Genomic DNA, 19638 nt, shown 5'->3' with positions numbered 1-19638 from the left:
AGCGCGCGAAGGGCGGCTACCCCGGCGCCGTCCTCCGCAGAGGCCCGCAGACAGGGCGCGGTCGTCGGCGTCAAAAAGCAGCCCCCGGGACGCGCTCCAGGATCCTGGTGCTGGACCGCGGACCCCTCACCGGAGCGTCTTCGCCCCCTTCAGCCGCGTTGAGGTTTTGTGGGGCCTCCCGAGCCTCAAGAGCTTGTCTGAGTAATATTTCAGTATTTTGGGGCTCAGGCTAGGTGTTCCCCCCACACAATGCAGGATTCAGGCCCAGCCCGGGCAACTCAGCAAGACCCTGTCTCAGAAAGGAACGAGCGGGTAGGATGTGCGGCTGAGCGTGCAGGCCCTGGCTGCGGTTGCCAGCACCGCACGCGCGCACGCACGCACGCACGCATGCACACACGCGCGCACGCAGGGAGAGATGTGTTTAACCCCTGTGCGGTGCTGCAAGGCAGGTGCTGCTTTCTTGCTTTATGGTGAGAAGATCAAGGCCACAGGTTAAGTGACTTTCACGCCGACACACTTCATAGGCTAAGATCTGATCTGCAGTTTCCAGACTCAGACAATGTTCTTCTCGAAGTTTCCGGGCAGCCTCAGGGCTGACCCAAACGTGGGCTCATAGCTCGCCCCTCTCTCCTTTCCCTTCAGCTCCGGCTTTGATTCATGCAGCTCTGTAAGGAGTTCCAGCCAGAGCTTTCCACCACTTTCTAGCCCTGGCCTGGAAGGATAAGATATCTAGCTTGGCCACCTTCTCTGGAAATCCCTTTTTCTTGGTATTCTGCTCGTTTTGTATGCTTGTTTCTTCTACCACCTCTCTTCCCCCTGAGTGGCCTGTCAGAGCCCAATGCAGCCTTTCAGGGGATTTTGTTCCTCCTCACAGTTCCTCATTTCTGTTCTCACTTCCTGGGTGACCTCACTCACTCCTGCGGCTTCCAGTATCTTCATGCAGGGATGCTGCTTTCTGTCCATTTTCCCAGTGATTCCATGTTTAACTGCTTTCTGGACATTTGCCTTGGGATTTGCCAAAGAAAGTGCCAACTCCGCATGCCCACAGCTCAACTCATCTGTCCAGGTTCACTTCTAATTCTCTCTTGGTGAAACCTAAGGTAATAATTTTGAACATCTTTCTGGGATTGCTCTGATCCTGGTTCTCACAGAGATCCTGAGTAGTTCTGAATCTTGCCTTTCCACATTCATTGCTCCACTGGTCTCCCTGACCAGCACTTCCTCTAACCAGATGCTGCCCTGCAGTGCGCTCACTGTAGAGTATTTGTTTGTGGCCTCTCAGCAAGATAAAACCATCTTTACCTTAGGGTCCAGTGCCCTTCACAATCTCGTCCTAACTTCACAGTCTACAGGTCAGTTAACAGTGAAGACTTCCTTATAGTAAGTGCTGAGGCACAGGGATGACTAAGACAGATCCTGAGATTAGATTATAAACCAAGGGGAGGTGGGCAGGAAAAAATGAAGTAAAGGAGGAACTTCAGTCTAGTAAGGTAGAGGAGTTTGAGGAGAGGAATCACAGCTCAAATTCTACACTGTGAGCTGCTGACTCCACAGTGAATTGACAGGAACTATCTAATGATAGTTGATAACAAAATTGTTTGCACACTGTATTAACATTTCAAAGTTTTTCATTTCTCTTTCATTTCTGATTCTTTACTTCCCCTCCCTCCCCAAGGTAAGATCTTGAAGCCAAGTACAAGCAAGTCCAGTAGTGAAGCTGTACTGACTTTTTGACCTCTTTAAACTCCTGCTCATGCAGTCAGCTCAGTTTTAAGATCCCTTCTTCCTGAACACTACACCTTGTACTTTTCAGGGCTACCTTGGATTACTGAAACCCTTTCCCAACTTGCCTCCCTGCCCGCTGTCTACCTTGACTCTAGTCCTTGCAGAAAGTGAATGCAAAGTGGCTTTTCCTAATGCAGTACTTTGCTCACTTCAGTTTCTCTCAGCTTGACCAATTTAGATTTTGGTCAGCATGGACTCAGCCCCACCTTCTACCTTTTCTACTTCTGCTTTAGGTTTTTTTTTTCTGCACTGAAACTTGAACCCAGGGCTTCATACATACATCTGAGGCAAGCACTTTCCTGCTGAGCCACATCCTCCACTCTCTGCTTTGTCTTTTTACATACAGCACACACCCTTAGCCAGACGGCCTGGTATGCAGACAGGACTAGGGAGGACAAAGACCAGGTGCTGTCATCTGCAATACGAGATCATAACCCTTTTACCATGAAGTCATGGCATAAAGCAAATACGCAACGTCTGGTATGTTCTTGGCACAGTTACCTTTTCTTTGCATCCCATTCACGTTTGTTGAAGCAAAATGCACTGTATGTCCCCACATACTCAAGTTCACACAAGTGGTGGTTTCTGTAAAAATTTATTTGACCAAAATGTAGAAAAAGTGATACTATTACATATGATACAGTTGCAAGAATCTAAAGAAGAGTGTGGATTTTATTCAGTTGCACAATTCACAAGTGTATCTCCTGGTAGTGTGATGCTTAATAAATAGAGTGAGGGGCAGGGGACTCAGACAAGCTAGAAGCGGGCTGGCTTGAGTCAGAGTTGTAAACTGGAGTTGACCCCCATGCTGCTGGAGAATATGGAATGTTTCAGATCTGAGATGTTAACTGAGAAAGCAAAATGACAACAAAACCAAGATGTTCAGCCCCTGCCTACAAAATTCTCCACATCCAGTTTAATCAGGAGGTTTTTTTTTGAATGTTTAGTAACTTGGTCCCAAAGAAGGAATTCAAGTCCAAGCGAAGGAAATCTTCCATTTTCCATTAAGTGCAGAGATGAAGTTACACCCATGACTTTGATCTCCACTTTGCTGCCCAGTGTTTTTAATAGAAAGCATTTCTTTCTCTCAGTTTACTGATGGCCAACAGTCATCTGAATATGGCGGAACTAGACAGGACTGCACACCACATTCCTGCCCAGTGCATGGCCTTACATCAGAACAGACAAGCGTGGGCCACTGTTAAAGTTAGAGAGCCACTTGTTAGAGAACCATGTCAGAATGAAATACCTGGAGGAACATAGCATTCAGGACATGTCCAGAAAAGACCTGAGTAAGTGTTAGGACCACTTCCCAGGCAGGCTCGTGCTGCCTGTGCGGAGGATGTTTGTTCTGCAGTGTAGTATGGAGAAGGGCCATGGTGACCAGGTTAATCTAGCTGTGCTTTATGACTTTCCACAATAGCCCTTTCTAATTTTTTTTTTGCTCAGGATGGAAAATCCCCATCATTTTACTGTAATGGTCCCTAACTTCCTGCTGTTTGTGGACAAGGGTGACCCAGACAGTTTACAGTCTTTAGCATTTTTAAACCCACTGTGAGATAATCAGAGTCTATGTTTTAAAAGTGTGGGGTTATATTCTCCCAGAAAACAGATCTTGGTCTCAAAGAGAATGTGCTCAATACGAAATACCCTGCCTACCTTAGGAATAAATGCAACTTAAGGGTAAAAATAGAGCTAAAAAGCTGGTGCCATTTAGAAAGAAAAAAAGAGGGGGATTAAAATTTAACTGGTGCCCAAAGCATCTCTGCTATAAAATATTTGGTCATGTATTCATAACTGGCTTGACATTTCCAGCAAAGCGAAGATGCGATAACAAAAGAAACTTCTCACAAGGCGAAGAGAATGACACGGAGCACTGGAGTTTCTATGAGAACCACTTTTCCACTTCTGGTTATATACAGTTAAGTTCGTTTAGTGTCTGATCCAGTGTCTGATGTAGGCCCACGTTCTCTTCTTTGGCCTGGGCAAGTTTTTCTGGTGGGGATTAAGAGAGAAGAGAGAAGTGAATAAGCATCTTTGCTAAATAAAAGGAAAAAGTTTCTAAAAGAAATCTTCACGTTGACAAAGACAAATTCATAACAGAGAACATGTTTTTCATTTTAATTTCAGCAGAACAGTTTAGGAAACTAGGGGCCAAGAACCAAAATTTGAAGTCTGTTGCAAGGTAAACTACAGGGTACCATGTTAAACTGAATGTCAGATAAGCCACAAATGCTATTTTACAACAAGTATATCCCAAATGTTGTATGAGATGTACTTAGGCCAAAATACTATTCTTTGCTTATCTTAATTTCAAATTTAACTCAGCATCTTATATTTTCCCTGGCTGAGTCTGGCGACCCTACAGTCAGAGCACCTGTATTCAGACCCTAGTTGTGCCACTGCGGTAATCCATTGAAATTTTTTTTAAGAATGTATTTGATAAAGGGTCTCACTGTGCAGCTCGGACTCACAGTGATCCTCCTCTTTTCAGCCTCCCCAGCACAGGGATTACAGGTGTGTGCCACCATGCCCGGACTCCATCACTGGCTCAGTACACCTGGGGCGGGGCTGGTGTAGCATGAGGTACTGGGGTTCCAACCCCAGTCTGAAAGCATTTAGTCTGCTGAGCTACCTTGCTGGCCCAAGCCATTTAATTTTTCTAGGTCTTAGTTTCTTCCATTCTACTAAATGGATAGAATAGTACCAGCATATGATTTGGATATTATTAGGTGCCAATGAGAAAGGCTTCAGGAGATACGAAGAGCTTACACAAATTTAAGATTTAAGTACTAATGTGGGTGACTTAGTAAAATTACCCCTAATGCCAGGCATTAGTCCCTGACTTTGACAGGAAGATGCAATCCCACAGCCCATCTTTGCTGTCAGGCCCCTGGAGTGGCTGTTTCCATTCCAGACCTAATTGTGTCCTCCTGTCTGTGTATCTGCACCAGTCAAGTCAACCTCTGATAAGTGTAACATGACTGAAATTCAGACCAGACTGTATTTGCAGACTTGTTTTCCAGTGATTGAGCTGATTAAAAAAAAAAAAAAAAAAGCCATGACAAAGATGAGAAAGGACTGGTTTGCAGTGCGGGATGGCAGATAAGGGACTAGGCCAAGAGTCATTAAAATACTGGAAGGAAAGCAAAATGCCTCAGTGCCTCATAAAATATGATAGCATCAGCCTGGAAAATTTCAGCAGGACACAACAAGGGATTGGAGAAGTTGGCTGCCTTTTGCTACAACAGTGGAACCTTTCATTTGAGAAGGGACTTAAGAAAAAACCCACTGGGTGTGTAATCCCAGCACTCCAGAGGCTGAGGCAGGAGCATCAGCACAAGTTCCAGGCCAGCCTGGGCTACACAGTGAGTTCCAGGCCAGCCTGAACTACACAGGAGAACCCGTCCCAAACGCAAAGCCAAGTGACGCACAGCTGTGGATCTGGATCTGGAGATGTCCAGAAGTGCCCTGAGCTGGGTTCTGCCTTACATCATCATCAAGTCCTCACAATTTCTTTTTAATTTTTCTTTTTGGATACAGTCTCATTACACAGTTCAGACTTGTAGTGCTCCTCCTGTCTCAGCTTCCCCAGTGCTGGGACTACAGGTGTATACCACCACACCTGGCTTCAGTGGCTGGCATAGCATGTGGTACTGGGGATCAAACCTGGGACCTTGCTCTTTCCAGGCAGGTGCTTAGGCCACCATGCTATCTTCCCAGCCCAATCCTCACAATTTCTGCAGATCATATCTTTAGTTTAAAAATTTTTTTTGTACTGGGAATTGAACCTACAACCTTGTGCTTGCCAGGCAGACACTTACGCTGCTGAACTATCTCCCTAGCCTTATACCTTACTTTTTGAGGAAAGCTAAGCAGCTTGTTCAAGATTGCATAGCCCAAGTGTAGAGCTAGGATTCCAACGCAGGTCTCTCACTAACAGATCCTAAACTCACCTCATCCCGTCTTCTGGATTCTCTGGCATCGATTTGCTGTTACGCCTGAGATGAAGTAGTTTTCCCTCAAAGGTTTAACTGACTTTGCGGACTGTGTCAATGCTCATAGGCTCCCACCTCCATACCACTCCTCTTTGTAAGTGAAATCCATTTTGGTGCTCAGTAAGTAGAATGGACAGGCAGGGCTGGACAGTTATTTCAGAGGGCAGAGACTACAGATGTCCGGAAAAGTCCCAGGAAGCAGATCAAGAGAAATCACTCCCTAGACAGGCTGCAGTCATCCCAATGGCTTACATGAGACAGTAGGCAGTGGTAGTTAAGGACAGAGAGAAGTTGGGGATGGGAAGATAGGGGTAGTTTAGGGGAAAACATATATATATGTATTTTTTTTTAAAATGAGCAGAATATATTTATTGAGGGAAGAAAAGCTCCTGTCTGAGAGAACAGGAGAGGGTCTTGAGCGGGTTGTCCCTGGGAAACGTATTTTGTAGGAATAAACAAAAAATTGGGACGGAGTGCTATCTGAATTAAAACCAAAAAACCAAAAAACCTAAGCTAGGCATGGTGGTGCACACTTGTAATCTCAGCACTCAGGGCTGAGGCAGGAGGATCCATGTGAGTTGGAGACCAGACTGGGCTACAAGGTAAGCTCAAGGCCAGCCTGAGCTGCATAGCGAGACCCTGTCTCAAAAAGACCAAAAATAAATAAAAAACAAACAAGTGTAGCATGATGACAATCAAGGTTCTGGGTATGGTTCCGCACTCCTTCAATCCCAGCACTCTGGAGGCTGAGACAGGAGGACCGGGAGTTGAGGTCAGTATACACAGGGAGTTCAGGATCACCTTGAACTATGTAGCAAGATCCTGTCTCAAAAAAAAAAAAAAAAAAAGGTGTAACAACCCACATTTGATCTACTTGGAGAGTTCATGCCCTTTTCAAGTTTGGTGGGTGCTCCAGGAGATGTGATGGGACATCAAAATGTCACGTGTTTCGAGGGTAATTTGAGGTGTAGGGGGTGGCTACAGGACAGAGCTCATTATTTGAGTTTTGAACTTGAAATCTGAATTATGATGGACAAATCCATGAGTTTTTGGGTCACTTTAAACATGAATTTTGAGCAACCACCAGAAAACTGTATACATTCTCACTAAACCAGACAGTGTCCTGGGAAGTGTGAAGAGAGACAGATGGTAGTGTCTCTGGCCACTCTGTGTAGAATTTACGGGGGAAAAGTCACCTTACTTCTTTGAAGGCCTAACAGTTTTGACTCCCTTCCCCTGCTATGTTCTTGGATTCCCTGCGCAGCTTTCCCCTGGAGAATTGTCCCCTGGCACTGAGAGCTGGATTCCTGTTCCCTGAACAGAGACGGTGGGAGGGAGCCTGGTCCCCATTCTGAGCACCACAGAGAGACAGATGAGCCAAGGACGAAGGAGAGGCAGGCACCCTTGCCGCCACCTGAATTCATAGCTCGCAACTGCCTTCAAGGGTTGCCTAGCTGGCAACGCAGGCCGGCTGGCTGCTGCGAGTTCTGCCGTTTATTAAGCTGCCCCAGAGGCCTGAAGGGGTGAATCTCCATTCAAACGACTTCTATTTAAGGAAAAACTACTGGCATGAGAAGCAGCTAATACCACATTGGGGAGCCTGTGCCAAAGTGGCTGTCTTCATGTTTCAGAAGAGCATGGAGTGGGTGTCATCTCTCTAACAAGCTGCTCTTCAGAGAGGAGACAAAGCCAATCCCTGACTTGTGGCTCCAGCCACGGTCAAGGACGGCAAGCAGAACCAGAGAGGGACGAGGGCTGCCTGTCTCGATTTCACAGAGTCACACACATCATAAGGCCTGAAAGAGCAAACGGGACAGGAACCTGGAGCTCCTGGAAACCCACGGCAGAGTAGGCGCCACGGGAGAAGGCACACCTCAGTACTGCTGGCACCGAGGGTGGCACCCCAAAGCTCGGGAGACAGCATGTGGCTGAGAGCTTGGTGCGGCTTCAGAACCTGCAGCTCATCTAGAGGGTGAGGTCGCCAGGGAGCATTGAGTGGAGAGTCACGGACAAACAAGGAGGGGAAGAAAACAAAGTGAGACTGGGTGTGGTGGCACACACCTGTCACTCCAGCACTTGGGAGGCTGAGGCAGGAGGATCACTGAGTTCAGGGCCAGCCTGCACTACATAGGGAGACCGTGTCTCAAAACAACAAAAACCAAAGCAAAACAAAGCTGGGACTTGGGGAAAATATGTTCTGTGTACAACAAACAAAAACAAAGGTTCTACAGAGTGATTTCTAAGTTGTGTGAGATGCTGTGAGGCATTAGCCATAATGAAGGAACCTTCAGCATGGTGACTAGAAACGGCCAGGGCTTCCTCCCAGCCACCCTGGGACACCAGATTATTTCTGACTTCCAGTGCTGTCACTCAACTCCAAGGCTGCCGCTGGGAATTAGGGCGCCTTCCCTTATATGGAAGCTTCACTTCCCCAGGCAAGCACAGGGACATGTGGTCTGAAGAACGGCACCCTGCTGGGCGCGACAGGAAGGCTGGGAGATTTGGGTTTAACCCCACGTTTCTGGAATGTCCCAGCTCTATCACGAAAGACACAGGACAGAATGTTTATAATTGGAACGTTTCAGGAAGTGCTGCCTGTGTGGGGCACCAGCCAGACTTGCAGGCTCGCCTAAAATTCCTCTGGTCTCTGCAGTCCCTATCTTTCCATTTTCTCATAGTGCGACAAGCCTGCATCTCCCTGGGAGGAAGCTCTGTAAAAATGCAAGGCATTTCTGAAATGAGCAAGTTAAAGGATTCTAGACTTCCTCACTCTGCATTCTACTCCTTTGGCGAACAAAGGCAGACTCAGCCCCTGTACAAGGCCCCACCCCACCCCCACCCCAAGGCTGTCACACAGGAGGAGACAGACAAGACAGACTTTTTCCTACCTTCCAGGTCGTCAATGGTCTTTTCCAGCTTTGAAACTGTTCTCTCTGCGAATTCCGCGCGGGTCTCAGCCTAGGGAGGAGGAGAGTCAGCACACGTGGCCATGGCCCGGGTGTGGCCGGGGACCCGCTGGGTGAGGCCCACTCACCTCTTTCAGTTTGTCAGACAGAAGTTTAATTTCTTCTTCATATTTATCCTCCTTTTCAGAATACTGTGGGGGAAACCAAAACATGGCTTTAGGACAGGACAAATACAAAGCGTAGGAGGAGGCAGAGGGCCCTGGCAGGGTGGCAGGCGCATGAAGCGCAGGGCAGAGCTGCAGCTTCCGGGCCAAAGCTCGGTGATGCGCTTGAGGCCAGGCCGTGTTTCCAGTCATTTTCATCTCTCCCCACTCACCAGATGGCACGCCGCCTTCCAGCCCCTCTCCGTGAGTGTGTCGCCAGCATGGCCTGTCCCTGACCTGGTGACTCCCAGTCACATGGTCTCTGGGGCCTCACCCCAGGTGGGCTACCCTCCAGTGCACCACGCCCCTGTGCCTCAGTCTATTTTCCAGATGGCGAAAGGACAGTACAAAGGCTAAGTTCTTGTCTCAGGGCCCATGGCTGTTGAGTGACAAGGCTTGATGAAAGTGTGGGGTCAAGGCTCTGGTTGTGGATTCTGGGCTTCTGGCTCTCACCACAGAAGTGGCTGGTTTTTTTTTTTTTTTTTTGAATAACCCCTTTAGCACTGGGGACAGAACCCCAGGGTCTTGCTGGGGGACCAAGTGCTCTAACACGGAGGTATGCTGCCAGCCCTCACTAGCTTTTGAAAAAATGTCACCTTCTTGATGACAGTTTCCCAGTTTTGCAAGATCTTTGCATTGTATTCTGAAGCACTCTGTTACTGTCACCGTCTGCCACCTCTGGCCCAGGGCTGCATCTGACATGCATGAGTGGACACGTTTATTTATGACCTGTCCCTGTGGCCTGCAGACACCAGGAGCGGCACTCTGTCAGGGACACTGCCCTCCACGAGGCAGACAGGCTAGGTTGTGATACATGCACAGGGCCGGGCAGCGTGCACATGCTTAGCACGTTCTGCTTTCAGAGCCCTGATAAATAAGATCACAGCAGGAGACACACAGAGGACTACGCCAGTGAGCATGTGGAAGGCCCTTTTCCGAGTGGGAAGCCAGACAGGGGCTCTCGGAAGGAGCCAAGAGTCAGTTGAGGCATGAAGAATGAATAGGGTTTTCAAGCCCAGGGATATGGGACAAGGGATGGCCATGCCAGGCTGAGTGTACAGCAGGTTCAAAGGAGAAGGTGATGGCCAGGCATAGTGGCATATGCCTATAATCCCAGCACTCGGGAGGCTGAGGAAGGAGAATTGTTGCAAGTTCAAGGCCAGCCTGGGCTACACAATGCAACCCTGACTTAACTCCTCCCCCCAAAAATAAAGAGTTAAAGAATGAGGTGATGGGGAACGTGGGAGGCCTTGAGTTCCAGTACACCCAGTGATGGTGGGAGAAAAGAAATGAAGCTGGGGGATTCCTTGGGCTGGGCTGCAGAAGAGTGGGCGTGGTCTTTTCTGGAGTAACTGCTCTGGACACTTTTGACCTGAGAAAGCCAGTCCCATCCCTGAGAAGGTAATTCTGGAAGAAGCAAGGGCTCCAGGAGGCAGTGAAGCTTTGCATTTATTTTGTTTTGCTTAGCTCTCCCTGAGAGGAGCCTCACCAGGTACTCAAGATTGCATCCCCATCCTCATATGGAGCGGCTGTGAAAGATACTTAAGTCAGATTGCTGGCGCATACTACTTAGGAGGCTGAGGCAGGAGAGTAACAAGTTTGATAGCCTGGGGAACCTAGTGAGAACCTGTCCCAAAAAAGGAGGGGTAGGTGGGTATGGTGGTGCACTCCTGTAATCCTAGGACTTGGGAAGCTAAGGCAGGAAGATTGCTGCAAGTTCACGGCCAGCCTGGGCTATATAATCAAACCCTATCTCAGACAGAAAGAAAGTTCAGAAAAAAAAAAAAGGCAGGAGCTATAGGTGATGGAGCAGTTGCCTAGCATGGGTAAGGCCCTGGGTTCAATCACACATATGTTAAAAGAAAAAAGAAAAACCAGGTACTAGGACCCCATGGACAGCGTTGCTGAGCACTGGTAAGTCCAGCCTCTGGCCAGCTCCTCGGCAGGGGGAAACCCTGGCTGCTGGCACAAGAGCCGCTGTTGACAAATGAAGGTCAGATTCCCGATACCCTGGCATGTTCTGAGTAACTTGGCTGAAGAACAGAGCAAAGTCCAGCATGCCTCCTTCGACTCGGGCTAACCACCAACCTTCTCAGATGCAGCCTCCAGTGACTTCAGGTTGTTGGTGACATTCTTGAGCTCTTCTTCCAGGTCACCACATTTTCTGCACAAAGACAAAAGAATCAGGGTGTCTCTTCTTCCCGTACAGCAGGCAGTACTCTTAAAAAAAAAAAAAAAAAAAAGCCTGCAAAAGGAGAAGCCTGTGCTGCCCAGGGCCTCCAGAAGGAATGCGGGAAAAATGTTAATGGATTTTGTAATGTTGTGTACTTAGCAAATCTTTCTCATACCAGGCAGAGGCAAGGCGGGCTGGCTGGGAGCACTTGGAAGGTACGTAAAGCACTCCTGGGCTTTTGCCAAGGGAGTGGCTGCAGGGACGTAGGGAACTGGCTGCATGAGGCCACGCCGCCGGAAGGGGTAAGGACAAGAACGGGTGCAGAAGCCGGCAGGCAGCCACCAGAGTTCACACCGAACACTCCTGGAAGTGAGCCTGGAGCAGGTTTGTACAACCAGATCTCCCTTGGCACTGCAGGGTGCTCGGTGGAGCTGGACTCCTCATCCCAGGCCAAGGAAAGAGGCGTTTTGTTTGTTGGAGCTTGTAGAGTTCTGGTCAAGCTTGCCCCACGCCCCCAGAATGACTTGGCCCAGCAGTGACAATGCAAAACATCGCAGCACCGGAAGGGCAGCCTGCCCTGCGCCGTCATCCATCTGTAAGAAGGCTTGGCCTGTGAGGCATGAGGGTGCATGCCTATAATCCCAGCCACTCAAGTGGCCGAGGCAGGAGGATCACAAGTTCAAGCCAAGCCTGGGCAACTTGGACTCTTTTTTGTTGCTGTTTTTTAAGGTCTCATTATGTAGCTCAAGCTGGCTTTGAACTGGTGATCCTGCCTCAGCCTCCACAATGGAGGCTTTCAAAAAAGAAAAAAGGAAAACTCAAGGTGGGGCATGGTGGTACACGCCTGTCATCGCAGCACTTAGCTGGCTGAGCCAGCAGGATGTTGAGAGTCTGAGACCAGCCTGGGCTACAAAGCGAGCTCAGGGCCAGCCTGATCAGAGACCAAAAAAGAAAAACAAAAAACCAAAACCTTGAGATGACCTTTCTGAGAAAACAGGGCTCCTGGGGCTCTCTAGCATCACCCGTGTTCTGTCTATTTTACAACATCTTCGTGGGAAAAGGACACACTGGACACTTCACAGGGCAGTGAAGGCCAAACGGTTACAGCGCCTGTCAGCCATGGGCGCAAAGGGCAGACATGCGGGTGCCCGCCCGCCCGGCCGAGGCCCTGCACGGGGCCCGCTCCTAACAACTCCCTCCTCCACCCGGGGAGTGAGTCGGCCAGTTTCCACACTCACAGTTCAGACACCTCCGCACGCTCCTCGGCCCTTTCCAGCTCGCCTTCCAGGATGACCAACTTCCGAGCTACCTGCGGAGTCAGAACGGCCGAGCAAGGTGACCCCGCCACCCCGCAACTGTCGGACGCCCGACCAGTGCAGACGGCTGTGCCACATCCGCAGCACAGGCAGCAGGGGCTTCCTGTGGGCCCCCCAACTCAGGGGCCGAGGGAGGGAATCAGGAATTGAAATCCTCTCCTGGGCCCCAGGAGTGAGGCAGGCAGCTGGCGAAGGGGCGTGAACCCCAGAGACAGGTGGAAGAGGCACGGAAGCGCTGCCCTGGGCCCCTGGGCTTGCCAAACTGGGCCACAGCGCCCAGCCACAGGCCCCGAGTGTTCGCAGGGCTTTGGGCGTCACACGGGATAGTTTCCTAGCCACGCGGGCGTCTCTGGCAGATGTGCGCCAGCGCAGCCGTCCTGCAGGGCTTCCTTTTCGCTGCCCCTGGCTTCCTCCCACCCGCAGCCCCCGTTTCCTCCTGCTCCCTGCCGCCAGCATCTGGGACCCGCTCACCTCCTCGTACTTGCGGTCCGCTTCCTCAGCGATGTGCTTGGCCTCTTTGAGCTGCAGCTCCTGGATCTCCATCTTCTCCTCATCTTTCATGGCCCGGTTTTCTATCACCTTCATCCCTCTGCAGAGAGAGAGCAAGCTCTTGGCTGCCCTGAGCGCTCATAGACCGCTGCCCTGCTCCTCTGGGCCCCCGTCTGCATTTCCTGAGCTGGCAGTGTTGCAGGCGAAGCTCTGTTGACCCTTCCGAGTTCCATAACCTCGGCCGGCACCCAGGGGATGGGCGTGGCCGCCACGGCAAGGACAGGAAAGTCTCTGGTGTGAGCGAGCACAGTGCAGGGCGCTGCTTGCACAGCTAGAGCCTGGGTGGTCTGCAGCAGCTGGGGAGCCGGCTGCGGTGGGGCCGGAGGGGTCACAAGAGTCTTCATAATAGGTGAAGTTGGGCCGGCCAAATGACTCAGTGGATTAAGGACCCGGGTTCGATCCCCGGGCCTGCCAGGTCGGCCCCGCCCCTGGGGGCGCGCTGAGACAGCAATGGAGACTGGGTGTGGTGGCGCAAGCCTGTAATCCCAGCTCTTGGGAGGCTGTAAACAGGCGGGTCACTATGAGTCTGATCTAGTAGTAAGACCCTGAACACCCTGTAGACCCTTCCCTAAAATATAAAAATAAAGAAAGAATAGGTGATGTCGATGCTAGGCTGTTCCACGAGTAAGAAAGCCTGACATGTGAACAAGCAGGTATACTGGGGAACAGTGCAGCAGCTGGGTGCCAGGCCTGAGGCTGGGGTGTAGTGCAGGGGCTTATGCCGAGGGGAAGGGGGCACTGTAGGGCTTTACAAAGCACAGGGCCAGAGGAAAATGATGGCTTGGACTTAGTGGGGAAACCCTGTGGGGTTTAGGGGTGGACAGAGCCTCCTTCACCTGAGGACCAGAAATGCCCTCCCTAATCTGAGGACTCGAAGTCCAAAGAAGATCTAACTCAGTGGGGTGTGTGTGTGTGTGTGTGCGCGCGCGCGCGCGAGCGCTGGAGACGCAGTCCAGGGCCTTACTCATGCTAGGTCAGTGCTACAGTACTTGGCTACATCCCCAGCCCAAGCTTTTGGAGTCCTGACTTCCCCTGACAAACAGAAAATTCTACACCTAAGTCTAGGTGATGGATCACCATGGAAACACGGAGACAGTGAAAATATCCTATGTGGTTACCTTCAGGGCTATATAAATATAGAAAGTATTTTTTAGACTTGGGTCCTGTCCCTAAGGAGAGCTCATTATAGATACATAAATACTCCAAAAGGTGGTTAATAATTTTTTTTTTCCTTTGGTATTGGGGATTGAACTCGGGACCCTGTCCTTGCCAGGCAGGCACTTAAGTCACTGAGCTATCTCCCCAGCCCAAAAATGTGGGAAAAAAAAGAAAAAAGTAAAGTAAAATCCAAAATAGTTCCAGTCCCAAGCATTTTGGATAAGGGATGCTTGGCCAGGGGAGGGGTGTGGAAGGTCCACAACAGTGGGTCTGCCTGACTTGGAAAGGGTTAGGTCCTGGGGACAGCTGGTAGCTGGCCTCGTCCAGTGCAGCTGGTTGCCAGGAAGCGAGCTTGCTTTGGCTTCCTGAACTACAAGGAGTGGAATGGTTAAGATCCTAGAGCGCCCACCAAGAGACCAGCTCAAAATAATGGCGCATCAACACGTAGCATTCTCCCGCTGGGATTACAGGTGTGCACCACCATTCCTTGGTGTCATTCCTGCTCCTGCTTTCTGTTGGACAAATACTTCTATCCGGACTATCGTCGTCACCCTCAGCCAGCCATCGCAATGCCCTGCACGTCCGCGCAGGGCCTTAGTTCAGCATGAGCAAGCTTGCAGGATGTTGATGGTTGGAAGACCCCTTATAAAACTCAAGCAAGCAAATGTGCCCAGCTGGGTGCCTCTGTGTACCTCTGTGGTCCCAGTTACTCAGGAGGCTGATGCAGGATTGCTTGGGCCTGGAAGTTTGAGATCAGCCTAGGTAACAAATCAGATCCCATCTCAAAACACACTGACTGTCCAAGTGGCAGAGCAGAGTCCGCATCTAGCTCCTCCGCTGCAAGTGAGGAATTCTTTCTCCTGACACACAGCAATTTGCCACAAAGGCCTCTGGCACTATGAAGCAATCAGGTGAGTGGCCCGCCCTGGCTCTCTCAGTGTGTCACTGGGGAGGTCCTTGAAGTGAGACACCCGGCCAGGCTGGTCTGACCACAGGCAGGAGCAGGAGTTAATCCAGGCCCAGTCACCAGCGCCTGCTGGGCTCCTGTACCACCTCTGTGGCTGCCTGAGCTGCCATCTCGTCCCCCATGAAGGTGCTGGAACAGCTCGAGCAGGTGCCGTTTCCTCTGCCCACCTGGGAGCCTAGTCTCATGAGTCCCTCGTTCACACATGGCGTAGTATCCAGTTTAGGGGCACATACCCACAACCAGAATGAGTCCTCTGGGGGATTCTCTCAGGGAGACCTAAGTGAATGGGGTGCCTGGGAGAAATGCTGTGACCCGGGCCGGGCCCACACCATGGCCAACAAGGAGCCCATTTACCAGCTGAGGCTGCAGCTTCTGCAACGCACAATCTCCCCTCAGTCCTCCAGAGAACAATCAGCGCCCAGGGACAGAGCACCCGGGAGACCCAAACCTGGCGCCAATGCCATGCGGGTTATGAGTACGCTGAGGGTACTGCCCCCCCAGCTGCTACTATCTGTGAGCCTACAGCAGGCCCACCGCGAGCTCAGTTTCTAAGCAGATGGCCCACTTCCCTTTCCACCCCCCCTTTACTTCCCATGCTGGGTTTTGAACCCAGAGTCTTCGCAGCGATCTACGTCTCAGACCTTTTCCTAGTTTTTCTTCCCTTTTTTTTTTTTTTTTTTTTGGTCTTTGTGAGACAGGGCCTCCCTGTGCAGCTCAGGCTGGCCTTGGGCTCACGTAGCTGAGGCTGCTCTTGACTTTGCACCGATCCTCCTGCCTTGGCCTCCTGAGATGTGGGATTACAGGGCTGACCACCACACCTGGCTCGTTCCCCTTTCCACGTCACCCTGACAGTGAGGTAGTGAGAGCAACCTCCAGAAAGCAGCACTTTCAGAGCTTCTGATTGCAATCTTCTACCTGCCCATTTTCTGCTTTCTGTGGTCTGACCCCATTTCCTGAGGTCACGCAGTGCTGCCCCTGTGCTCCGGCATCCTTACCTCTCGCTCTCATCTGCAGCCTTTTCGGCCTCCTCCAGTTTCTGCAGGGCCGTGGCCAGTCGCTCCTGAGCCCGGTCCAGCTCCTCCTCCACAAGCTGGATGCGCCGATTGAGGGCTGCCACATCTCCTTCAGCCTAGAGGGGTAGGAGCACAGGCAGGTTAAAGGGCCCGGGTGGGCCTACAGCGAGGGCCCGCGGCACCCTACTAGAGCCCACGCACACCCCAGCCAGAAGGAGAACTGATCCTTTGTGCGACATCTACAAAGTTCAGCGTGACCCTTGTAGCCCTATAGATTTGACATCACGTGATGGGCGCCTGGTGTCAACACGGCCGACAAATGCCTTCGCTTACTGAGTATCATCCAAAGGGTCGGACATTGCCATCAACAGAGGGAAACATCATGAGAGCTCACTCGAAGGCGCTGGCCTTTCCAGCAGCGGATGCGCTGTGAGGACGAGACCCAAAGCTGTACTCGTCGAGCTCTCTACGGGGTCCCTGGATCTAGCACTCGCCATGGGCTTTGCAGAGCAAGGCCCGCCTGGGAGCCTTGGCACACCACAGCCCAGCAGGTTTGCGCCATGCTCCCCGGAGGCGAGATGAATGCCTGATCGGAAGCCCAGACACTGACCAGCAGAGGCAGGCAGAGCAAGAGGGGGAGCAGTCTCCGATTAACTCCGACTCAGAAGCAAAGGGACAAAAACAGGACAAGAAAGGAAAGAACCCTGGGCCACAGGCCAGGAAGACATCCAAGCACTGGGATTTGCCTTTTTAAAAAATACTGTGTTGGAGAAGGAACCTGGGGCTAGGCTAGCACCCTAGTCAGGGTCTTGCTAAGGTGCCCACACTGGCTTTGAATTGGCAACCCTCCTGCCTCAGCTTCCTAAGTACTGGGACTGCCGGGTGTAGTGCACCTTTTATTGTGATGGAGTGTGCAAAAAGCAGGAAATGTGCGAAGCACGAACGTCATCCATGGATGCCGAGTCAGCACCCGGCTCGGCCACCTGTGGCAGTCGCCTCACTGCCCTGAACCTTTCTCCGAGCCTAGAGGCGTCCCACAGCTGCCTGAGGCCTGTCACCCCAACACAGGGGTAGGGATCACGCGAGGGGAGCCTTATGTGGCATCACGCCCCCTTTACTCTCTTGCGGCTCGCTCATTTCAGACCCGGACACTGCATGCCCCTGTTAGGCACAGTGGCTTGTCCAGTGACTCAGAGCTGGCCAGGACCGGCTCGCGAGCCCCGCCCAAGCCAAGGCTCTTCCCTGTCGGTGGTTGCCTCAAGCCCTGCAGAGGCCTGAGATCTGGGGAGGGCCCCTCCGGAAGGACGGCAGGGGACATGGGGGAAGTAAAGTGGCAGGGGGGCCGTGCCACCCTCTTCCTGCCAGGACAGAGAAGGCCCTGGCTGTAATTAGCGGGAAGTCAGACCTTCTGTAGCCGAGTTTACACAGCAGAAATAAAAGCGCTTCAACGAGAGTAGGAAATCGTGGCTCAGAGACACAAAACCAGGAAGGTTCCTCAGCCCACGACGGCCCCAGAACCTGACAGAGCAGACACCACTAGTGTTTCCGGTCGCCCCATCCCTGAAAACATGGGGTGGAGATGCATGAACATTGCTGATAGCATCTGTCAAGGCATGTCACTCTGCCGGGCAGGGTGGCACACGCCTAGAATCCCAGCGCCAGGGAGGCTGAGGCAGGAGGGGCACAGCGACTCTGAGGCCAACCTGGGCTACATGGTGAGACCCTGCCTCAAAAAACAAAAGTCACTCAGTCCTTCCAAATAACCAGGTGCCTTTTTTCTTTGTGGTGCTAGGTTAGGAGCAAGCATACCCCCAGCCCAGGGCACCTCTTTTTAACAGCAGGGACCTCAATTTTTCTCACTGTCAGCCCCCAGGGCAGGATGCATATTTTCTTCCATTAAAAAAAAATATAGTCACAAAATTGTGCAAGAAACCTTATCATCTAATTCCAGAAGTTTCATCACCCCACAAAGCAATCTAGTACCCTTCAGTAGGCAAGTAATTGCTTTAAAAAAAATCATACAGGTGCTTGATTCATGTTGCCTCCAAAAGAAAAAAAAAAAAAAAAAAAAAAGTAAGCAGCCCCTGATGTGGCAAATTCTGAATCCTAGCAACCACGTTTTTGGCAGGTGTTCAACTGTCTGGAATCCAAAGAGCTCCGAGCTGCCCACATAAATGTAGAAACTGCACATACATACACATACATGTATTTCTGAAAAACTGCTAGTCACTTAGAGAGTCATTCTGTGCTCCACCCCTTCCTGCAATCAAAGCCTTCCACAGTCTACAAAGGATTTTCCTTATAAGGTAAAAGAGGCCTGCTAGATACATGTGGCAAAGGAACAGGAAGATGTCAGCTAATCACACAAAAATCTAAACGAAACCAGCTGTTGGGAGGCAGGCCCAGAGTCCGCCACACGCCTGGCGCTCTCCTCCCCGCAGGACGCTCAGAGAGGGATCTTTTCCCCCTTTCCTCGCCCTCAAGAATCATCTTAGGAGGTGCTCGCTCAATGGAGTGAACTTCTCAACAAGCCCCAAACTTTCCACAAGTCTCCCTCCCTCCCCCTGGACAGCCCACTGCCTAGTCGCTGGAGGCTGAGGCCATTTGGAGCAGGAGGGATTGTGCTCTGGGCAAGCCGCCTTGGGGTGAGGTCAGAGGGCGACAGAGGCCAGAGCAGCTACTGTGGAGGCCGACGGGGCTTTCGCTTCCTCCGGAGCCCAGGCCGGGGCTGGGTGGCAGGCCACGCTCCAGAAGGGTCCTTGCACACACTCGGGCCAGACAACCTCTCCTCTGGGGCCCCCACGCCGCGCTCCCGCCTCTTCATACACACTTGGCTGCCTCCCCCGGGGTCCCCACACGCCCTCTTGGTCTTGCACCCCACAACTGAGCACGGGAACCCCCCCCAGTGCTAATCACACCGCACCCCTCCAGTCGGCGCCCCTCGGGCCTCTGCTAACCGCGAACTTTTCAGCCCACTACGAGCCCGGGTCGTACAGTGTGCGACGGGGTCAGAGCCGGTAGCCAAGCCCCAAGTCGCCCTCCGGGGCGCAGCAATAGGCCGCGGGGAGGGGGGTGTCCGCTGGGCCGCGCTTCCGCCCCGGCCCGGCGCGGACACGGAGCCACCTAGCCCTGCCCGGTCGGGAAAGTTCAGGCGACAAAGCGCTACGCGACGCCCCCGCCCCGCGCCCGAGGGAGCCGGCCGCTGCCTCCCAGGACAATGGGCGCCTGGGCCGGGGCCCCAAGTCCCGCCCGGCCGGGCGCTGCACCCCCTCTCCGGGCAGGCGCGGTAGGAGGAGGAGGACGACGAAGAGGAGGAGGAGGAGAAACAGGAGGAGGACATGGAGGTGGAGGAGGAGGAAAGACCCGGGCGCTGGGGCGCGGGAAGGGGGAGGAGGCAGCGAAGCCGGGGCGCGGGCCCCTCACTTTCTCGCGCCGCTCGCGCTCGCCGTCCAGCTCACGCTGCAGGCCCTGCGCGCGGTCCTCCGCGTCGTCCGCCTGCTGTTGCAGCGCCTGGATCTTGCGCTTCACCGCCTCCAGCGAGTTGAGCCCGGCCATGGCGCGCGGGCGCTC

The 19638-nt window shown here is 52.1% G+C and overlaps 1 protein-coding gene across 1 annotated transcript; it reads right to left on the bottom strand.

The window, feature by feature from the left end:
• Window positions 1-2723: 2723 nt before the first annotated feature.
• Window positions 2724-19632, bottom strand: Tpm4 (tropomyosin 4). Its single transcript, XM_004647366.2, has 8 exons — window positions 19492-19632; window positions 16051-16184; window positions 12853-12970; window positions 12304-12374; window positions 10981-11056; window positions 8818-8880; window positions 8672-8741; window positions 2724-3780 (listed from the first exon to the last, which is right to left on the bottom strand). The coding sequence occupies exons 1-8, from the start codon at window positions 19621-19623 to the stop codon at window positions 3698-3700; spliced, it is 747 nt and encodes a 248-aa protein (XP_004647423.1). The 5' UTR covers window positions 19624-19632; the 3' UTR covers window positions 2724-3697.
• Window positions 19633-19638: the final 6 nt, after the last annotated feature.

Source organism: Octodon degus, unplaced genomic scaffold, assembly GCF_000260255.1.
Source record: "Octodon degus isolate 3935 unplaced genomic scaffold, OctDeg1.0 scaffold00304, whole genome shotgun sequence".
NCBI classification, from domain to species: domain Eukaryota; kingdom Metazoa; phylum Chordata; class Mammalia; order Rodentia; family Octodontidae; genus Octodon; species Octodon degus.
Note: the sequence above shows the minus strand (reverse complement) of the source record. Positions and strands in the feature narration are given on the sequence as shown.